This window comes from Chlamydotis macqueenii, chromosome 19, assembly GCF_036417535.1.
Source record: "Chlamydotis macqueenii isolate bChlMac1 chromosome 19, bChlMac1.mat, whole genome shotgun sequence".
NCBI classification, from domain to species: Eukaryota; Metazoa; Chordata; class Aves; order Otidiformes; family Otididae; genus Chlamydotis; species Chlamydotis macqueenii.
In genome coordinates this window covers 4,482,268-4,503,453 of record NC_141574.1, presented here as the reverse complement: position 1 = coordinate 4,503,453, position 21,186 = coordinate 4,482,268, and the positions used below count along the sequence as shown (strand labels likewise).

The 21,186-nt window shown below is 41.7% G+C and overlaps 1 protein-coding gene across 1 annotated transcript in view; it reads left to right on the top strand.

Moving 5' to 3' along the window:
• ULK2 (unc-51 like autophagy activating kinase 2) overlaps positions 1-16,662 on the top strand; it is a 40,663-nt gene extending 24,001 nt beyond the window's left edge. The window contains exons 15-28 of the mRNA XM_086763116.1: positions 22-114; positions 3,051-3,188; positions 4,244-4,389; positions 4,624-4,704; positions 7,376-7,662; positions 7,785-7,978; positions 8,465-8,574; positions 9,471-9,623; positions 10,365-10,573; positions 11,892-12,070; positions 13,006-13,124; positions 13,521-13,678; positions 14,551-14,686; positions 14,792-16,662. Coding sequence (XP_086619242.1) covers positions 22-114; positions 3,051-3,188; positions 4,244-4,389; positions 4,624-4,704; positions 7,376-7,662; positions 7,785-7,978; positions 8,465-8,574; positions 9,471-9,623; positions 10,365-10,573; positions 11,892-12,070; positions 13,006-13,124; positions 13,521-13,678; positions 14,551-14,686; positions 14,792-14,859 — 2,071 coding nt within the window. The 3' untranslated portion in view covers positions 14,860-16,662. The remainder of the gene's footprint in view (positions 1-21; positions 115-3,050; positions 3,189-4,243; positions 4,390-4,623; positions 4,705-7,375; positions 7,663-7,784; positions 7,979-8,464; positions 8,575-9,470; positions 9,624-10,364; positions 10,574-11,891; positions 12,071-13,005; positions 13,125-13,520; positions 13,679-14,550; positions 14,687-14,791) is intronic.
• The last annotated feature ends 4,524 nt before the right edge of the window (positions 16,663-21,186 follow it).

Sequence of the window (21,186 nt, the reverse complement as noted above, 5' to 3'; positions counted from 1 at the left end):
CAGCAGATTTTGTTTTCACAGGCAGTCACCATTAACTATTTCTGGAAGCTCAGGAACTGTACAGAAACCATCCTCGGCCTCTTCTCGAAGTACTGCTTCTGGTACAGCTAACAGGTGCGTGATGTAGGCTTAGCGTTTCCTCTCTTTTATAAAGGTTCTCTGGTTTTGTGGGAGGTTTTTTGTTGTTATGTTGTTTTTTGTTTTGTGGTTTGTTTTTTTTTAATTGTGCGTAGCTACTGGAAAATGAATTGAAATAGAAGCTGGTTGTGTTGTTTCCAGGCTCTCTACACTTCATACATTCTAATGGCTAACAATTGCGTAGCTAACTTCTGGCTCTGATGCGTCCCCAAAAGATTTCCTTAAGGAAAGAGAGTATTCGTTTTTTCTGTTTAAATATTGAACTGGTTGAAAGCAGAAACCTCAGAGACAAAACTGATTTGTCCTTTTTGGTATTGTGAAGCACAGCACAGTCTTCATTTAGTGAGTCAAGATGTTGAATGCAGTACATGCGTTAAGTAGTTGTGAGAGAAGAGGAACTTCCAAAGCCCAGATTGCCATGGATTTGTGTCTCGTGGCTCGATTGTCTTGTGTCTGCTAACTGGGTGTGGTGCCTGGTATCTTTCCTGTATTATATTGGAAAATGTAAAGCTTAACCATGCTGTTTAAATACTCATGTAATATCTAAACAGAAGGCTTAGATTTGTCATTTTACCAAGTAATGTATTTCATAATGTTTTCAATGCAAACAGAAAGAGGATGAGTGGCTAAATGGGGAATAAAGCCTTTATGCTGGGTGTGTTTTTGGCTTATGCTAATACTACAGGGCTGCGAGTCAGCATTATTTGTCTAGAAATGCTTGTCACAAGAAAAGTTGGCTACTTTGTGCTGATCTTTGTGCAGTTTGTGGAATCTGCTGACATGGGCTATCAATACAGCTTTAGTCTTACCTTTCATGTTTAAGGGCAGATAGTGGGGATGGTTTATCTGTAAAGATCCATTTGCTCTGGGCTGGCTTTGTACAATGTATTATAAATACATTGTAATTTCCTATTTTAAATGGTGTCAGGCATCACAGCTTTTAGAGTTAGAGGTTCTGTGAAAGTATGCCAGTTAGGTTATCTGTACGTTACTAAATGGAGCTAAATGGTTGTGTGATTAGAAACAGCTGCCTACTGTTCACACGTTCGGTGTTTGTACTGTAATAGTTTAATTAATAGTTGAGTAAATTTGGTAACTAATGCTTGGGGCATGGTCTGAAGGAAGCAGTGTGTGTCTGATACTCTACAAGGTGCTGCTTTTAGGTTTTGGGTTTGTTTTTTTATTCCTGAGAAATGTTCTTTCACAGTGTGTGATTTTTATTTACCTATTTTTTTTCAAAAGGTTAGGCCCTATGAAACGGTGAATTTTTCTGATTAGCTGATCAAACGGAATGAATTGTACCCATAGTTATCCTGCTTTCTGTCAAGTAGAAGAAGCTGTAACACTTCTCAGGCTTCAGCCAGAATGGGCAAAGTAGGTAGAGGCAGTTCACTCTTGTGGTTAATTGCTCACTTTATTCTCTGGATCTCAGAGAAACAAGATTTGCATGCAACTCTGCACACATCTGTATTGCGTTTTCTCTGACCAGTAACAAACCACATCAGTCCCAAAGATGCCTAACCAGAACTTAGCTTTGGGCCTGGGCTGGGGAGCCCTGAGGGGAGGCCAGGTGCTGTACCATGCCTCTCCACCGACACGAAGACGGCATTGCTGCCTCCAGTTCGCTGTGGCTCAGAGAGCTTGGGTGCACCTGCGAGGCTGCTTGAGAGCAGGGGAAGGCATTTTCCATGCTGAGTACTTTAAAAGTTGCAGTGCCTTCATGGCCTCCCCAGTGGCAGTGCCACAGTTTAAATAACATCTGCTTCCCCTCTCTCGGAGGTCGGGGCTAGGGAGCCTCCCTCTGCTGCCTCGGTGAGTTGTGTCAGTCGTAGCAGGCTGCCCGCTGCCTCTGTGTGGTTTCCACTTGTGAGACCTCTCCCCACAGGCTTTCCACTGACTCTGATCACAGCTGACTTCCAAAGTACTCTCTAGGAACTAGTTGGCAAAAAAAAAGGACAAACTTCTTTGCTTTTGCTAAGGAAATTGTATGCATATTTGGAAGTAGTATTTAATTCTTGGAGGTAGCAAAGAGAATAGGACAAATACAGTCAGAAACCCAGATTTCTGTTCGCCTGTAGATGTGCAGTGAGTGCTGTAAGTGCTTGTTTTCTAGAGCTTGTGGTAAACTTTTTGGACGTTTCTTCTAAGAATTTCTAGTCTTTCTCTGAGAGATGGTCAATAAGGACCAGATACTAAACTGATTATCTTCCAAAAAGCCCATTTGTTTGAAATTCTTTTCATTGAATCCTGTCTTCCTTTAAAAGTGTTGGTAAATGATTACGTTGCGGTGGTTTGATTCCCTTATCAGATAGTACATTGAGGTAAGCGAGGACACTGACACTTCCGTTGAACTTGGGCAATGCTAATCTGCAGTTTGACCCTGTGGATCGGTGTTCAGGTGTGTGGTTTTGGTCATTTTGTCAGAGGGTGGTTACATAACATGTTTTCCTTCTGCAAGTTCACAGTGTCTCGTGGGATATCTCTGACTGTGCTTTAGTGGCTTTTGTACACATTCCAGCCCTGCTGCTGAACTTCCTGTTCTTAGCGCAGTGAGTTTTCCTAGAACGCTATTTTGAAGCATGGTAAACAGAGCGCTCTGATTGGCAGGAAGTCGGAGGGATCTGCAGATCGCTGTGATGCGTGACGAAGTGCTTCAGCTAGTACTGCACTCTCAGCTCGGTCTCATACTAGCCAGTGTACAAAGGTGGTTAGTAACGAACAGTTCCTGCTGTTCCTCTGTGAAGTGTTAGAGCTAAGTTAGGACAGGCGAAGATTGTATGGCTTGCAAGGGAGCGCAGAAGTAGCTTATTTGCCTGTTTCCTAGATTTTCTTGAAATTTCAACAATGGTACAATTTAGAGAGAGACTGGTCTGCCTCTATTCATCTCCTGTCTCCATACCTTCCAACTTCAGGCACTGTCAGCCTTCGGTGTCCCCTCGCAGTGAAACGGCACCTATTCCAGTTCCCACTCAGCTACGGAATTACCAGCGCATCGAACAGAACCTCTCCTCTGCTGCCAGCCCCGTGTCAAACCCTCACGGATCACCAAGGTGAGATTTTTTTTTTTTTTAAACTCCTTTTTCTTGGTTCTAGTTTGTGGTTGTACCCTGACAGATGTCCATGGTTTCTTGCTGATGTAATTTTTTTTTTTTCTACACAAAAACGTACTAAAGAGACACTTAAATTATAACAAGTAATAGTCCTTCACAATCTCAAGACTGTTGGATGGGCACTTGAAATTTTTCACAAAAACAAAATGAGCTTGTTCTTTCACTCAGATGCAACCCAAGAAGGTAGAAAGATGAAGTCTCATTTTTATTCTTCTTTGTGTATTATACAGCACTGCGTCATACACTAGAAAGTCAGTAATAAGTTATGTTTTGTTTTCACACATGTAGTGCTGAGATGAACACATTGTTCTGTAAAGCTTCAAGGAAACAATTTTTGGCATGCTAGTTAACCAGCTTGTCTTATTACAAAGCTCTAGCATGCCAGATATATTCTCTGCCTTGGGGTCTACAGGATCAGGATGGTGAAGGTCAAAAACTTAGAAACACACTACTCAGAACCCTGTAGATATTTACAAAAACAAAACTCGTGGTTCTTTGTATTATTTTTTTTCAGGATCTCTGATTTTATAATAGTTAGGACCCTTGGAGAAGTGCCTTTCCCTTAAATAATCCATTTTCAGTTATCTGACCTGTGTACCAGACCCAATATGAAAACTTTTCATAATCTTCGGTTGACATAAAAATGGGCATTTGCAGCAATTCCTTTCACTTGATTGTAAAATTCAAAATTTGATTATCAGGTTGTTCGAAGATTAGGAATCCATGTACTAAGGGATATCTGCTTTAATTTGCTGCAGTTAACAGACTATTACGGCATTGAAAGTTAAAAAGTCAGTGTGAACAAAGGGAATTAAATCTTGCTTGTTTTCAGTATGAGAAGCTTAGCTTAAGTTATTAGCTTAATAAGCTTCAACGTCATGGCTTTCTCTTTAAATATCAGTATTTTCTTTAACTGATCATTATACTCCTTAGGAGATTCTGAAGCTTATCTCAAGGAACCACAGTGTGTTTAACCATTCTTTTCACCTCGTTAGGGCTGGAGTTGTGAGACGCTCAAATACGAGCCCAATGGGCTTCATGAAGATGGGCTCTTGTTCTCCAGTACCAGCTGACACTGCCCAGGGTGTTGGGCGCAGGTTATCCACAGGGTCTTCTAGACCATATTCTCCTTCACCACTAGGTAAGCCCATAAATTCTTAGCAATTGGTGATGGTTTATCTGGAACAGTAATTCAGAATGCTAAATCTTGCTGGAAATTATCTTTAACCAAAGCCTGCCCAACTAGGTCACAGTTACAAAAATAATTTATGTTAAATGACTCACAGAAATAAACTAACTAGGTTTTATTTTGCTTTATCTTCATTTGTAGGTGAAATATAAGGTGTAAATTCACATTTTGATTTTGTTTGCATAGTTGGAACCATACCTGAGCAGCTTGGACACTGTTGTTGCGGACAACTTCAAGGACATGAGTCAAGGAGTAGAAACTTCTCAGGTGAGTGACTTTGGACAATGCAGCCAGTACTATTTTCATAGAGCTTCTACAGCATTTTGTGAAGGGGAGAATGGTCCCCTTCATTCCCCATTCATTCTCCCCATTCTCAAGATAAAAAAGTAACTCTGATAATGCCTGTCTTCAAACAAGGATGGAAGTGGATGGATTTTAATGAATGGTAGTAACATGCTTCTCAAAATCTGTTTTTGAAAGACCAGCTCTGTCATCCCAGTCCTCAGAAACAGGAGGAAGAACTGACACTGTGCAGCGTGCAGCATGTTTTCATCATTCACTTAGGAAATTGGCTGGGAGCTGATGCTAGTGTTGCTAAGCATTCAGTAAGCTTTGCGAGTCATAAATTATTATGGCATGCCAGCAATAAAAAAAGATCAGGGAGAAATAGGACTTGAAGACGTTCTGAAACTGTTAAAGATTGAATTGCACTGCAATGTCAGAAGGATCAGGCATAAGACTGTGCAATTCAGAAACAAATTATTTTGCTTTATGCACGTTCCGGGTGCAATTTCTTCTTTATCTAAAATACTAGGTATGCTATTTTGACTTTGTAAAAGGCAGTGTTGAATCTGCATTGTGGGTTTTTCCCCTATTTAAACACTTTCCGAAATCGTCTGGAGATGATAGAGCCTTCATTTCTTGGAGCAGCCATATTTCATGTATCTGGGAATGGTTTCATCCATATGAAATCAGTTCTATGACACGTCTCAAAAATTACCTTCATAATTGCTATGCCATTGTCAGTCTCAACAAAAGACAAGGAATGAGTGAATCCTCAGATTTGAAATAGTCTCTTCTCTTAAAAAAAAAAAGATATATGTGAATTGAATACAAAGCAGTGTGTATGCTTTTCTTGTTGCACCTTTTCTTTGGATAGAATTTTGTAGGGCTCTTGTAGTGCCTTTTGCCTGTGTCAGACTGAGTTTTAACATACCACAGCACTGTTTTTAAGGGTTTTTACTGTTTTATTTCTTCATCTGTTTCCTGCATTCTTTTCCTATTTAAATTTATTTCTTAATTTCAAATGGATGCAGTGGTATTTCTATTTGTAAAATACCACAAATGGCAGCAAGTCTGTTTCTCAGCATTTAAATGGATATGGGAAGCTGTCTTTTGCTTCTGGGTGAAGCCAGGTCATCTGTACTGCAATTTTCTAAGGACTGAAGATGTTTGTTGTGATGTAGCTTCTGAACTAATTGAGCTGCTCTTGCTGCCAGTGGCAGCAGAGGACAAACTTCTAATTCAGAAGCCTTCCCCATGGTGGCAGTGAGACTAGAACAGTAACCAGTGAGATTTTAAGACTAGTTTCTGAAACAACAGGTGAGGACTTTCAATGCTATGAGACAGACAAGCAGAGGGATTTCAGACAAGCAAATTATTGGCTGGGAAGTTAATGAGAAATAGACTTGATCCCTCTGATGGAGCTACAGGCAGAAAGGCTGTTCTGAAACACACTGTTTAATGGAGTGAAATGAAATCAAGATGAAGTAGCTCATACTCAAAATCTAAATGGCAAAAGCATAGCCTTAAGAAGGTTGAAAGATTTGTCTTAACAGCTTAACAGGGCACTTTACTGAGCAAACTGCGAGACGTTTGTGATGATTTTTTTAGCATACACTTATGAAATGGAGCGTATCTCAGAGGATTGTCTTGGCCAGCTCTTAAAAATCTTACCTAGTTAGTATGGTTCATTTTCAGTTTTATCTTTTTTTAAAAACAAACTAACAAAACCAAACAAATGTGAGTGAAATTGTCACTTCAGTGTCAGTTCTTTGAGGTTACAAAGTTAGGCTTTTCATCTGGGAAGTCTTACGTACTGTTTGTAACTTTGCACAGTTCCTCATCATGAGACATAAAAATATCACAAGCGACCATTTCATCAAATTTCAGTTTCCTTATTTTGAAAGAGGAAGGGCACCTTTGAGTAGGTGAGATGTTCATAAGAGATGTTTCCCCAAAGTCCTCTGTTTATATGACTGTTTATAGTTCTTCCCTTTCTTTTTCCTTTGGGAGAAACTTTGCACTCGTTCTTAAGTGTGAACTTCCTTTGTACATAATAAGCTTTTGAAAAGGATTCAGTCTCACAGACTACAAAGTAAATGACTGCCCAAAGTAATGATCCCAAACAGTTCCATCTGAATAATTTGGTTCTTTTTAGTACCTAGTTTTCTTGCAGGAACCATGAGATGAGCTGCCTTCTGTGTCTGCAAATGAAGTCATTATGTGCAAATGAAGTCATTAACATGCAATGTCGCATTCACGCACTTGTTCTCAAGTACTGGAATTATGTTCTTGCAAACCTCTACTGAACCTAGGGTCTTGGTGGCTGTGCTTGGAATTTCAGTATTGGTTACGGTCATGCCATTCCTGTTGAATCCAACCACTTTATTTGTCTTGGTGCAGGTTGCCAGAGGTACTGCAGCTGCCAGTACAGCTGTCACCCTGAAATCTTGCCTATTTGGCAGCCTGAGTGTCTCATCAGTGTGATGTAGTCCAAATAGCCAGCAAGCTAAATGCATTCTCCTTGCCATCTCATGGATATTTGCAGTCTCATCTCCCTCAAGTTTAATGGTGATCTCTTGCATTTTGGGCTTCATTGATATGTTTTCCGAGCACTGCAAGGAGAATTTTACTTCATTGTTTTTCATCCCCACAGGTTCTCCAATACCACCATCTCAGTCTCCACAGTCACTTCTGATGGGAGCGAGGTTGCAGAGTGCTCCTACTCTCACAGATATTTACCAAAACAAGCAGAAGCTCAGAAAGCAGCATTCAGACCCAGTTTGCCCATCCTATGCTGGGTATGGATACAGTCACTCTCCACAACCAAGCAGGCCAGGTAGCCTGGGAACATCACCTACCAAGCACATGGGGTCGTCACCTAGGAGTTCAGACTGGCTGTTCAAAACTCCGTTACCAACGATCATTGGCTCTCCTACTAAGGTTTGTTAAGTTGCCACTGTCAGTAAAATGCGAAGTGGCAACACACTGCCTGAAACAATTCCCAAGAATATTTTGGGCTTCTAACCTTGGGTTTTGTGTGTTCTTGGTCTTGATTCTTAAAGGCAACAGCTCCTTTCAAAATACCTAAAACTCAAGCATCCTCAAACTTGCTGGCCCTGGCTAATCGCCAGGGCTCGGTAGATACCCCGTTGCAGCCTAAAGACATCGCTGACCCGAGGGACTTCACGCACTTCCACTCGACCCAAGGAGGGGAAAAGCAGGCAGGAGAACAGCACAGTAAAACGACATTTGGCAGGTAGGCATTGTGGTATTTATAAACCTGTAAAGCTGGGTAGGTAACTTGCAGAAGAATGCACACAACAACTTGGAGGGGAAGAGCATGCAAAAAGTGAGCTGTGAGGAGATGCTGAGGTTTGGTGTATACAACAAAAACATTTTGTACTGTGTATAAATATAGCATGGACTTCCTGGAGTGCTTTGTGTTGCTGTCTAGTTCCCTTTTGTTTTGATTATCTGAATATGGAATTCCGTTGCCTCTGTGAAGCCTGTTCAGTTTTTCCTTGAAAATCAATGTGACAAAAAAAAAATATCTCTGTTTTTATAGTTGGCTCTGTTTCAGTAGGTCCATGATGAACAGTGAGATTTCAAAATTTTCTGTATTTTTGTTGAAGAATTCTCTCTAATAAATACCAAGAATCTGAAAGTCAGCTTGTGTTGCAAGTTAGATAGGAATGTCTTCCTGAAGAACTTTGTTGCGAATTCTTATGTTTTTTCTGTTTAGGTCTGTTAGTACTGGGAAGCTATCAGATCAACAGGTGAAGACTACCCTTGGTGGACAGTTATATCAGGGCAGTACAGACAGCCTCAATACAGAGCGACCAATGGATACAGGTAAGGAACAGATTGCTACACCCAAGCTGTCTGTATGTGCTAGGTTTTTTATGGACTGCCAACTAGATACAGTTCTGCTTCCAACTTGGTAATTGGCTCTGACAATTTTTAGTCTCGGTGCAGAAGGCTTTTTTTAATCTTTGAAGAGGATATGTTCCATTTCTTTAGCATAGCTTTAAAATAACTGAGACAGGAAAATATCTATTTCTGTGCTAAACACAGAAATATCTCAATTGCCTATACTGGCTAGAGGGGTTTGGGGTTTTTTTGTTTGGTTTTATTTTAATACAACATTTGCGGCAGTTTCATTTCCTGTTTCTACCTTGTTTTCATTTGTAAGCCAGTTTGTGTAATTCTGGGTCTTTTTTTTTTTTTTTTTTTTTTCTTTCTTCTTTTCTTCCCCCTCTTCTCTTCTCTCCTCTCTCCCTCAGCTTGTCCCTTGCCACAAGTGGCCACCCAGAAGTTCTCACCTTGTTTTTGAGCAGTTGGAAGAAGTTCTGTAGACAGGGCTGGTCTTCAGCCTCCAGACATATCATGATCTGCCTTTAGAATTTTTCTGTTGTATCTTTTGCTACAGGACTGTTGTTGTCCTCAGGCTCTCAGACACAGCCTCTTTTGCCCTTTTCTAGGGGAGAGTAGAGCAGAGAGAGATTGAAAGTAAAAAGATACGTGTAGACTGCATCTTGACTCTTTTTTTTTTTTTTTTTTATGTATCACCAAGGCTGTCCACCCAGCTTGTTTTATTTGCTGTCAGAACTTCTAACTAATCCAAGTCTTGGATCTACATCAAAGCATGTTGTGTTGCAGTGCTCCACTGTGCTGCATCTAATTAATTATTGGTATGATTATATGTAATAGGGACTAATGTGCTGAAATTTTGAAATTTTCTCTTCCAGCTCCAGCAGGGGCCTATGGGATGGCAATGGCACCTCCTTCCATGGGAAGTGGGGCAAGTTCTCGGGCTGTCATGTTTACTGTTGGGTCCCCTCCAAGCAGCGCCACCCCTCCTACCTGCACCCATATGGTCCTCAGAACCAGAACCACCTCAGGTAAGACTTTTCTGACAACTGTGGACAGTCCTTAAATGCAGTATTTAGGTTTGCCCACTTCTTGCGTCAGTCACCTGCCTACTGCCTTGCGCAGTAGGCCCTCTAGGCCATACAATGAAAGTGCTCTGTAAAGCAGAGATTAATATAAGGTGACTTCTGCCTTTTCTCTCCTAAAGAGAGGGCCAGACGTACGGATTTATAATACAGCGGTGTGTAACCTCCTGTGTACACAGCTTTACTCCACCCCAGGGAGTATAACAGATCTCTGTAACAAAGGTGGAGATGAAAAGCTAGACTTCCGATTCTGCATTTCTGCCTGCTGCTGTGCGTTGTACCAGAAACAACACACAAGAGGTGTGAGCTGACTGCGTTTCAGCATGTGTCAGCTGTGTTGCCAAATATCAAAGATTTCAAAGAAAAGGCCTTCATCTGCTCAAGATGAGCAGGAGTCTGCAGCAGTGTGCGTTTGTGAACTGCAGCACAGCCTTTGGTCTGTACTGTTGGACTGTCTGCCTTGGACTCCTTGTCAGCCATTTCCCAGAATCTGTGCTATGAATCGTCGCTGTTCATTAAGCTGTAGCCTTTGCATTCTCTACAGAGCGATGCAACGAACAACGAGGAGAGCCTCCCAAGGGTGAATCTGTGATGACTACTGATTTGTCAGTTGCTATCATCCGCAGTCCCAGCGCTGCGAGATGGAACAACCTATTAGACTGAATGTGTGTGTTATTTTTCTTGTAGTTGGATCAAACAGTTCTGGAGGGTCTCTCTGCTCTACTAGTGGCCGTGTATATATGGGCTCTCCTCCTGGTATTTATATGGGTTCTTCTCCTCCGGGAGCCGAGGCAGCTCCGAGTCTGAAGTACATGCCTTATGGTACTTCGCCTCCCAGCTTAGAGGGCTTTATCACTTTTGAAGCTCCCGAATTGCCTGAGGAAACTTTAATGGAGGTATAGAAAAAATAATTTAATGTTTTACAATGTATAATGCTGCTAAAACAGAGACATGGTGAAAACAGGACTGCTCAGTGCACTTCGTAGTTTCCTCTTCACTATCTCACATATTCCTTTTAAGATCTTGAAAATATTCCTGTATCAATTGTGGCCAATTTCTCTTTGGTAGTTATCCCTGGCCTTTCATGTATTTGAATAGGTAACCACAGGAACATGACCGCTTGTGTTCACCAGAGCCTTCCCGAGAGGCCTGTGTTTTAATGCCAGATCTCTGGCCACGGGTGCTGACGGTAGCAATCCCCCTCTGGGCGTTGTTTTTTAACTGCTTCTTCACAGTCAGTGAATGATATTAAATCCTACTTGTGGGAAGAGTGTCCTGTATTTTTAAAAATGTGTGGAGGAGTGACACACCAAGAACACAAATTGGGGTGGTCTTTCACCACCACCACAGAATGCTAGCTATCCTTGGAGTGTAAATTTCTGAAGACAGATTGCTGGTCTGTTTTCTCATTCACGTCCTGCTGGAAGCTGTTTGGATCCCTATTGAATCTAATATGTTGTAACATGAGTGTTGGTCAGGACACTGCATTCTTCCCACAGATAGAGTTTAAAATGTATTTACACCTGCATTACTAATGAAAAGATTATAAATATTGCTAAGATATGTCTGATTAATTTTGAAGGCTAACTTTTTTTTCTGAGCACAGACTATGCATGTAGTATCTGTTTTAGTCACCAAGAAGCAGTGAGTTGTTTGCTTCAGCTGAAGCTGTTCAGTTTAAATTGTAAACTTTGGCAATGACCACCTTTTAACAAGATATAATTTTACATCTAAGTGTAAATTAGAGTGAAGCAGATAAGTATGAAGCTTTAGATCAGTTCTCTTGTAGGTATCAAGTCTGTTACATGATAAAAGCCAAATGTTCCTCCTGGCTTCTCCTACAAGTGCCAAGCATACTTTTGGGTTGCTGATAATACAATAACAAGTAATATGTCCCACTTGTGATTCCTTTAGTTGCTCAGGTTTCAACAAACATAGAACTCCATGCCCCAATTCCTTTGGCTTTGTTGAAAGCCTCTTAAGTATAAGCTACAGTATCTTGAAATCATTAATGAAGAGAGACTAAGTTAATATCTGTCGATGTGTTTGGACTCGCTTGGTTCTGTAGTCCCTAGTGCTGGCTCTACTACCGTGTGATTTCTGCATAGAATTGACATACCAAGAGATCCTTAAATGATTAGCAAGAGTTTTAAGTGTACTTGCTTGCCTCACGGCTTATAATGGTTAAATTGTTGTCAACTTTCCCTCTGACAGAGAGAACATACAGATACACTGCGTCATCTAAACATGATGCTGACATTTACAGAATGCGTTCTGGATCTGACAGCAGTACGAGGAGGAAACCCAGACCTGTGTACTTCTGCAGTATCGCTGTACCAAATCCAAGAGAGCATAGTTGTTGATCAGATCAGCCAGCTAAGCAAAGAATGGGGGTAAGTATGCGGTCAAATAGTATCGAGAGAATTAGTGAACGTTGAATACATAAAAAAACGTATTCAAACTATGCCCCTTTTGTTGGGAGTGATTGTAACTGTATAGAATCTTTTCTAGGAATAAGTGTTTAACAACTGAAGAGAGGTCAGAAAGAGCAAAGGATAGACATTTGCTGGCAGGCAAATAAAAGGACAGTGTTTTTTGGCCCGCCACATAAGCTGGGGAAAGTGGTGAGGAGTTGAGGCCTGAGGTGCAGCAGTGCGCTTCTAAGCTTGGAAATTTGTGTCAGATCTGAGCCCTCAACTGTTCCTGTTGACCAGGCTGAAGCAGTAGCACTGAGGTGGAGGAAGGGGGAAGGATTGTCCAAATTTGACCTGTTTTCAGTGGAAACAATCAGCCCTAATACAAAGTCAAAAGCAAGGAGAAATATGAGAAATTTGGAGTGGTGGGAAAGGGCAGTTCCACTTCCTGCCTTGTTCCTGAAAAAAAAAACAACAAAAAAACCCCAATAAAACAAAACAAAACAAAAAAAAACCCAACCCTGCAAAGTGTTTGCTTTTCACAACTGAGAATTCCAGGGGCAGAGGAAATGACACTGCAAGGAAAAGTACACCCAGATGCTGTGGTAAGACATTGACCTCGGGCAGTCAGACCCCACAAATAAGTGTTCCTTTTCAAAATGTCTACATTAAAGCAGTTTGTGTTGCTGCTGCAGCTAGTAGCTGAGCAGATGTACTCTCAACCCGTGACAGAGTGTTTGTGAGGGGAAGGGAGGGGTGGAGTCGCATTTTAAACATCTATCTTCCTTTGCTGCTGCTGCTGGGTCCTGTGTAGGGTTGTAATTGAAAAGAGGTGTTGGCTCAAGGCTTGAATGTGCTCAAGAAAGGTGTTTTGATACATAATTACTTTTTTTTTTTTCTCCCCTCCTCCCTAGACAAGTGGAGCAGCTGGTGTTGTATATGAAAGCCGCCCAGTTACTAGCATCGTCTCTGCATCTTGCCAAAGCACAGGTCAAATCGGGGAAACTGAACCCATCCACTGCTGTTAAGCAAGGTAGAGGCAACATAATCTAATTTGCTTTTCTTCAGAATTTGCTTTGCTGATACATCCCTCAAAAAGCTTAAGGTGCAACCTTAGGCCCCCCCTCACTAACAAAATCAGAACAGTTTTCTTCTGTACAAAAGAATTGTAGATGTGTACAATTGCAGAGTTCTGATAGTAAACAAAGATACAGCTAGAAACTGTTAAGAAATGGGCAGCTTTAAACTTGAAATGGAAATTATTTGATATATATTGAATTCATACAAGTGGCAGAGTAAATAAACATTAAAAGCACAAGTTTAAACAGATTGACTGGGAGAAGCTGAACTTAGGCTATGTTGTTGTTTGGTTATATGGTTTGGTTTTGTTTCGGGTTTTTTTCTTAATTTCTTCTTACCTTTCTACCAGTTGTGAAAAGCCTCAATGAGAGATACAAATTCTGTATCGGCATGTGCAAGAAACTGACAGAAAAGTTGAATCGTTTCTTTTCGGACAAGCAAAGGTTCATTGATGAAATCAACAGTGTAACTGCAGAGAAATTAATCTACAGCTGTGCTGTAGAAATGGTAAGTCACTCCTACCTAAACAATATGACATTGAGATGAATTGCTTTCTTCTCTCATGTACCTCTTCTACATAACCAGAAACTAGAATGTATGTTTCCAGAGTTCTGTTTGTGGCAATTTTTTAGTCTTTCACTCTCTTTCCTGCCCTGCCTTTACTGTGGTGAAAGTTCCTGGCAGATGCTGTTCCTCAGAGACATTTCCCCTCCATCAGCACATTTGGTACATAAACACTAGGAAGTGAACTCCTAATCCACACAGCCCTGTGTGCTGAAGTCTCATCCAGTTAAGGCTTACTAAAGCACAGAAGCAACAGAAGTAGCTTCATCAGTCTTAGCAGGTCAGTTTGAGGAACATCAACCTGTCCATACAAAGCAAAAACAGTAGCAAATGTGTGGAAGCATTTTCATGTAACTGATAAACTTTGTCTGCCATGGAGCAGATGCAGTAACCATACAGGAAACTTAACTGCTTTTTTTGTGGAGCGGGAAGCCTTTTTAGCATAGGTGTCACGCAAAAGACACTGCGTAGTATTGTGCTTAACCCTGATAATCGTGTAGTCAGGCAAGATTAATTTGTCTTCTTTACAAGAGAATGTAGATGTAAGAACAAGCATATTTATTCACATGTTGTTGTAACACATAAGATCAGAAAGTGCTTTTATAGCTTCTCTGTGCAGAATATCCTTAGTTAATAGAGCACAGGCACTATATTCTCAACTTCATTTTGTTGTCTCACAGTTGTAAAAGCAGATAAGCTCAATTAAAGCTCAAAAATAGTTTCTTAATGACACTTTTATATCGTTCATTTTGAATTTTTCATTTCATTACTTCCCTGATGCAGTTTATGTAACTGAATCTCCTGCGTGATTCCAGGTTCAGTCGGCAGCTCTGGATGAGATGTTTCAGCAAACTGAAGATATTACATATCGATACCACAAAGCAGCCTTGCTGCTGGAAGGACTGACTAAAATACTGCAAGATCCTGCAGATATAGAAAATGTACACAAGTGTAAGTTTATGTTGAATAATGAAAATACTGAAAATTACGTGGAATTAATGCATTGTAAAATAACACTGAAGTCATCAATTATTTTTTACCTCTCTCTGTTTGCAGATAAATCTAGCATTGAGCGAAGGCTTTCCGCACTTTGCTATAGCACAGTGGCTGTATATGAGCAGTAGGAATATCCCAAGGACCAGATGGCGTGAACATAAGGGACCACATCAGTGATACTGCACTTTTTTCACTACAGCTTAATTGTTGTCCTTGTTCTGCCCCACGTGGAAGATGATTCTTACATTTCTGTGGTGACTACCAAAGAAACAGCAGCATATTCAAAGAGGAGAAATTCCAAAAGTACACTTGCCTTACTGATCCAGCAGCTCCTTTTTCTTCCTAGCAACAGAATTTAAAAGAATCTCTCTTCACATTTCAAACTGATCCTTGTACGTGTGCTTTGAACTTGAATGATCAGGGTTGTTTGTTTTTTTGGGTTTTTTTTTTTTTTTTCTTCTCATGAGGTTTATAGAGAGTGGATCCTTCTGCATCAGGTACAAAAAGACATTTCCCTCAGAAGATTCCCTCAAAAGTTTGTGAAAAATATTTTTAAGTTGTCAGGAAAATGTGGCAGAGTGAATTTGGGAAACCCTAACCATGCGCAAGTGCTGTTTGAAGCTTTCGGGGCTAAGCTGGCTTCTGTCAGAGCTCGCATGTTGTAGACATGGCTCAGCTTGTCACATGAAGGGATGGTGAGAAAGCGCTCTTTCACACGGGGGAAAGATGGTCATGGAAGAAATTGCGCTCCATCTGTGCAAAATCCCCAGTGGGTTTATCCTGATGTGGATACAATTTGATGATCTTCTTCCAAAATATTTTGTTTTGCACTAATTTACTAAAGCAACTGTATATTCATTTTTGAAGAACTATATTAAAAAAAAAATTAGAGAAAGAAGGCACAATGGACTTTGGCTGAATTTCATTTCAGTGTACATAAAATTCTTTTCAGAATTTCAAATGTAGCTTCTAGAAGACTTTCAAGCAAACTGTAAAAACTTGTATTCCTGTGAACCTTTCCATTTTATACCTATTTGTCTAATACTTGAGTAACTACTGCTCTGGACTTTCTCAGTAATAGCAATGTTGAGTTGCTGGTTGGTTGCTTTTTGTATAGATTTGGTTGCATCTTTTGTTGTGCATGCGATATGTGCATTAATGCCTGCAGTCTCTAGGAGTGTAACGACAGTTCTCTGTAGTTTGTTTCTTGGGCAGTATTACAAGAAATACTGTAAACCGAAGGTTCTGCAAGGAACCATGCAAAACCAGAAAATAATGTTGAGGTTTGAGATGCTGATAAATTGATGTAGTGTATCTACATACAGTGTGTGAAAAATCAGGATTCTTTTGTGTGCGTTTTGGGGGAGAGGTGGGAAGCTTCATTTAGCCTTATAGGCATTATCATTTCAAGCATCCCATAGATCATCAGGACAGCGATTTGCAAAGTATTTAGGCAGATCAGCTTCTCTGGAAATGGTTCCTATACTTTAGTTTGGGGACTTTTTTTTTGTTACTCAACTGCTTGAATACTTGAATAAACCATTCTCCAGGACAAAATCATTTTAATCCTCTTAAACACAGTGGTCTGAACTATTTGACAAAGTTGTACAGGGCTTACACATCAAAATATGTTTCAGTGTTCGGATAACCATGTGTTTCCTTTACTTTGACAGAGTAATGTACTTTATACCTTATTTATCTGTATGAAATTCCAACAGTTAATTTGAAAGTGTTTGTTTATATAATGTTTGTATTTTTAGGTCTTTAATACAGTGTTTCTACCTCTCCTTTGTAATTGCATGCATTATTCTTGAAACTAGGTAATAACTCACTGAACTGTTGCGTAATAGCCTTTTTATTATGGCCTGTATAAATGTATATTAAGGTAAAAATAAATACTGACACTAGAAGTGTTTCTATGGTAAAACCGAGTTTCTGCGTCTCTGTAACCAAAGGCCAATGGCGTTAACTTCCAAAAAAAATGGTCTGTACTTGGCTGGTTAAACCAGGTGCTGAATGTTCCCTGTGTGGGTCGAGACGCTCACCTCAGCGGTTGGATGTGCCACCGGGGCAGGATGGGGCAACCTGCTTGAGTTTGTTATCTCCAGATAGCTGTGGCACAAAGTGTCCCCGAGTTTGTTTTCCCTTGCTTTAGGAAAACAATTCACCTTGCTTTTTTTTTTTTTTTAATTTATTTTTTTTAAACTTGGATTTGAAAACAAATATGCTAAGTAGGTTCCTGGGTAACAGCTGTATGTTCTTTCAACAAGGTGCTTATTTGTTGCCTCTAGCAAAGAGGAGCTGTCTGGGCTGCCAAAACAGCATATACAGAGCTAATTGACAAAAACTGGCAGTAAGTTACAATTTCTATCCAAGCTTTACAAAAAACAGGCTTTCTCCACCCTGTAGCTAATATCCTCTCCCCAGCTGATGTGTGCTGTGGTAGCTGGTACGCGGCTGTTGTATCTTTGGGTTGTACTATGAAATTTTTCCCAATTTATTGTTTAAAAAACCCTACGCTTGTGACTGGCACATAACGATAAAAGAGGATAAGGAAGGAGTGAGCAGGGAATGCTAATGATGTGTCTGAACACGCATCTAGGAACAAAGCGAAAGCCTTAAAATACAAGTCTAGGAGATAAGCTGCTTTTCCCAGGAACTCACTGTTTTTTGTTGGGTTTTCTTTTTTTTTTTTCTCAGGATTCAAGCTCATTCTCCTTCCACTCTTGCCAGCAAGACTACAGCTGCACAAACAGGAGGAGAAGAAAAGGGCCATTCTTGTTTGCTGTTTTCAGGAGGAGGAGACCAATGTTCATGGCCTGTCTTTCTGCATCAACTCATTCCACAAAGATCCTGAAGCTGTCCTCTGTCTTCAGCTCTCTGCACTGAACAGCAGGTGCTTGTTTCTACCAAATATTTTTTTTTCAGCCTTTTGAAAGATAGAACTTGAAAGGAGATATTTGATGTGCTGCTTTTCTAGTTCAGCTCTCTAGCATCTACTCAAGAGCACCATGTTCCGTACTTGTTCTGCTCTCTCCGTAGTGTATAATGTTGACTGAGGAATCTAAGACATTTTGATTGTGACACTTGCTGCTTTTTATAAGCAAGAAATTGAATGCTGAGCCTTTCCTTTGATACAGAAAATGAAGTCCAGTGAATTTAACTTGCAATCAAGATACCATGAATTATTCTGAGAGGCATTTTTCAGTTGTGAGTTGTTCCTGGGACTCGCTAGGCTCTGCATAGTTCTTGCTGCTTTCTCGTACAGCAATGTCAAGGTATTACCATCGTCACCTCTGGGTTCAGAGGTGGGGACTGTTGTGATCCACTGGTGTCACAGCACTGTCCAGCGCACAGCCCAGCTGCAGCGAAAGGGAAGTTTTTTTGACTTGAGCAAGTAAAGCTGGATACTGCTGCTTTCAAAGCCTGTTGAGGCTTTGAAATTCAGACAGGCTAGCTTGTGACCTGACTTGTGACTTGCCTCCTTTATGACTCCTGCTTCCTCTCCTATTTTTGTGGTGGTTTTTTTGTTTTGTTTTGTTGTTTTTTTTTTTTTTTTAATTTTGATCCTTTGACTTTTTTGTCTGCTCTGAACTCTGCTTGCCACTATTTTTTGACTGTCCAGGATGCCTTTAAGTCTTTAAGCAAATCTCCTTTTACCCTGTACTTCCCTGTCCAACCTGAGCCATAGCCCTGGCTGTGGCTTTTTAATAAGTGCCCACATAGCTGCTCCTTTCTGTAGATCAGTGAAGTAACAGCTCAGTAACCCCTCTCTTGAGGTCTTTAAGTCAGCTGGAGCCCAGTGTAACTAAGTCTTGGCACTGCTTCTTGGGACAAACACCTTTTCAATAGGCTTTTGTATGTGGCAGGCTCCCCCTCCTCTTTGCCTGAAAGCGAACGAAATGCCAGTGGTGCTGTTGAGTCTTGTTGCAGTCTTTGTGCCAATCATTTTCATTGTTTCTTTGTGTGGCTTTCACATTTTCCATGGCCCCAGCTATGTCTACAATGCAGCCCACAGACCGTGGCTCTGTACTGCACAGTATCTTGTTCTTGCAAATGTGAGATCAGCCGCAGCTTTCAAAACAAGTGATGCCATAAATGAACTGAGCTGTATTTATTCGTGTAGGTTCCTTAAAACCCTCTCCTTGTTGTTAATCTTCTGTACTCGCTTTTATCATTGAGTGCTGTTTGGGCTTCTGTATCTGCCCATCTTTCTGTGCCACTGGTCAGATTGTGTGACTTTTAGAAAACATTTGGAGCTCTAGACTAGGTACATACGTAAGCAGAAATTGAGGATCGTCAGCCTGGCTAAAAACTTGAAGTTCTGCGAGTGTGGTATGCGAGGTAAAGAAACATTTATTGATTAGCTGTGTTATTTGATGGACTCCTGAAACCAAATACTGCACAGCTTATCTGCTAAACCAAAGTCCTCCTTCTCCATGCTCTGCTGGATGTTCCTGGGAGCAGGGAGCAAAGGCACGCTCCCCAGAGCCAGTGCAGTGCAGGAGCCTGTCTCACCACGATGCCTTGCTATAATCGACTCCAAGAGGGGAGCGAGAGCAAGGGGCTGCGAGGAATTAAGGGGAGAGGGGAGTCTCAAGCTCAGCTTCTCAATAAATCATCTCTTGCTGCTGTAAGTATAGCCCTGGGGATTACAGCACACCCAGCACCGCTTACCTCCCGATTCCTCTGGAGTTCAATTACTTTCCCATAAATAGTTGCCGTCTTTATTGTTTCTTAGTGACTGAATAAAAATAGAAAATACTGTCAGCTTCTAGGCGTGGGGAGCATGCTGCAGACCATGCATTTCACCAAGTGCTCTGGGGTATTCTTCCATTTCACTCGAGATCCCACACTTCCCTAAAATCCACGTGTCTCGCCCAGCTGCAGACTCAACCAATATTTTGCAATGCTTAAAACGCCCTCAGCCTTGTTTCCTGTCCATAATTGGCTAAAAGATGTCCCTGACAAGGACCAAAAGGGACTGTCTCCCAGGATGCTGCCGCTGTCTCATTCCTGCAAACGCTGAGGAGCCTTAAGACCAGGTTTCTGCCAAAGCATGGCACGGTCCCAGCCTGCTGGCCACCGGGATCAGCTGGGACGTTTGCCTCCTGCGTGTGATGCCAAGCACAGGAAGCGCTGCTGGGGCATGAAAACCCTCGGGCTACAGGGTGAGGATTTTACAGGCTCTGGAGAATGGCCACTGTGGAAAACGTGGGTAAATAACATCTCCCTGCTCCCGCAGATATCCCTTGGTGGGTGCGCTGCCCGCAGAGGATGCATTGCAGCACTGTTTCCCCAGGCACAATGTAATGCTCCATGCTGAAAGCTCAAAGACTTTTACTCTGATTGCAGTAACGTTAACTCCTTATCTAATTTTCTTTGGACTTTCAGACAGCGTGGTGCCTGGATACAGCTCCAGCCTGCCTGCTTGCAAGGACACTGACAGGATCAAGGAGAGCACGTTCGCAACAGGTAATGCTCCTGCGAGGAACGTTTCCACTTCTCCTGCCTGCATCTTCTTGAATGCAAACCCAGCTCCTTGTCACATGTCACAGTGCAAGGGCTCTGTCAAGCCCAGCCTGTTTTTCTTTCACACGTTGCTTCCTGCATGCAAGAATTGGCAGTTGCTCATCATTCTTTTCCATGGCAGATTGTTTACTGCTGAGATTTGTGCAATAGCTTGTGAAACGCTCACGTGCTGGCTGAGCCACAGCCCATGAGATGTCAGCAAAGCCAACTGACTTCATGAAAGCCAGGCTTTGCATCTGGGGGGGAGTCACAGCTCCCCCAGCCTTGGAGAGCTGCGCTGATCTGGATAAATTTCATGAAACGTTGGGGAGGAACATGTGCTCATCAGCCTCATCTCCTGGGCACAAGCACCCAGCTGCTGGCCTCGTGTGTCACAGTGGTGCATGTTGGGCAGGGATTTAGTTGGGTGTAGTTTCAGCTGAGGAACATTAGTCTCTGAAAGAGCATGTAAAAAACAGTAGCACGTAACAACCTGGGAGTAATTTTCAAATAATCCCCTTGCATTTCTTAGAACAAGTTGCGGCAGGACTATTTTTAACTGGAATAAGCCCAGCCTTGTCTCAGCTCCCTTCTCTGCTTTTTTTTTTTGGCTTGTTTCCCACGCAAGTGCTGTATCGAGGTTAATTTGACTGTCCTGGCCAGGCTATTCCTGTTGATAGTTTTGCCTTCTACAAAACACCCCCTGCCTTCTCAGCGCTTGCTGGCCGGTCTTCCTTGACCACCGGCACAGGGCGGTGGCTGGAAGGGGCACCACGATCCCTCCACCAGCACTCGGGCTTGGAGATGCCACCCAAAGATGAGGCGCTGGGTGAGTTGCTGCAGCATCTGCTCTGCAGGGGAAATCCGAGCGGTAAAGCTGCCCCGTGGCATTTCCCCTCCTTAGATAAGGAACCCCGCGTGGGACTTTGCTCCCCCCCCCCCGC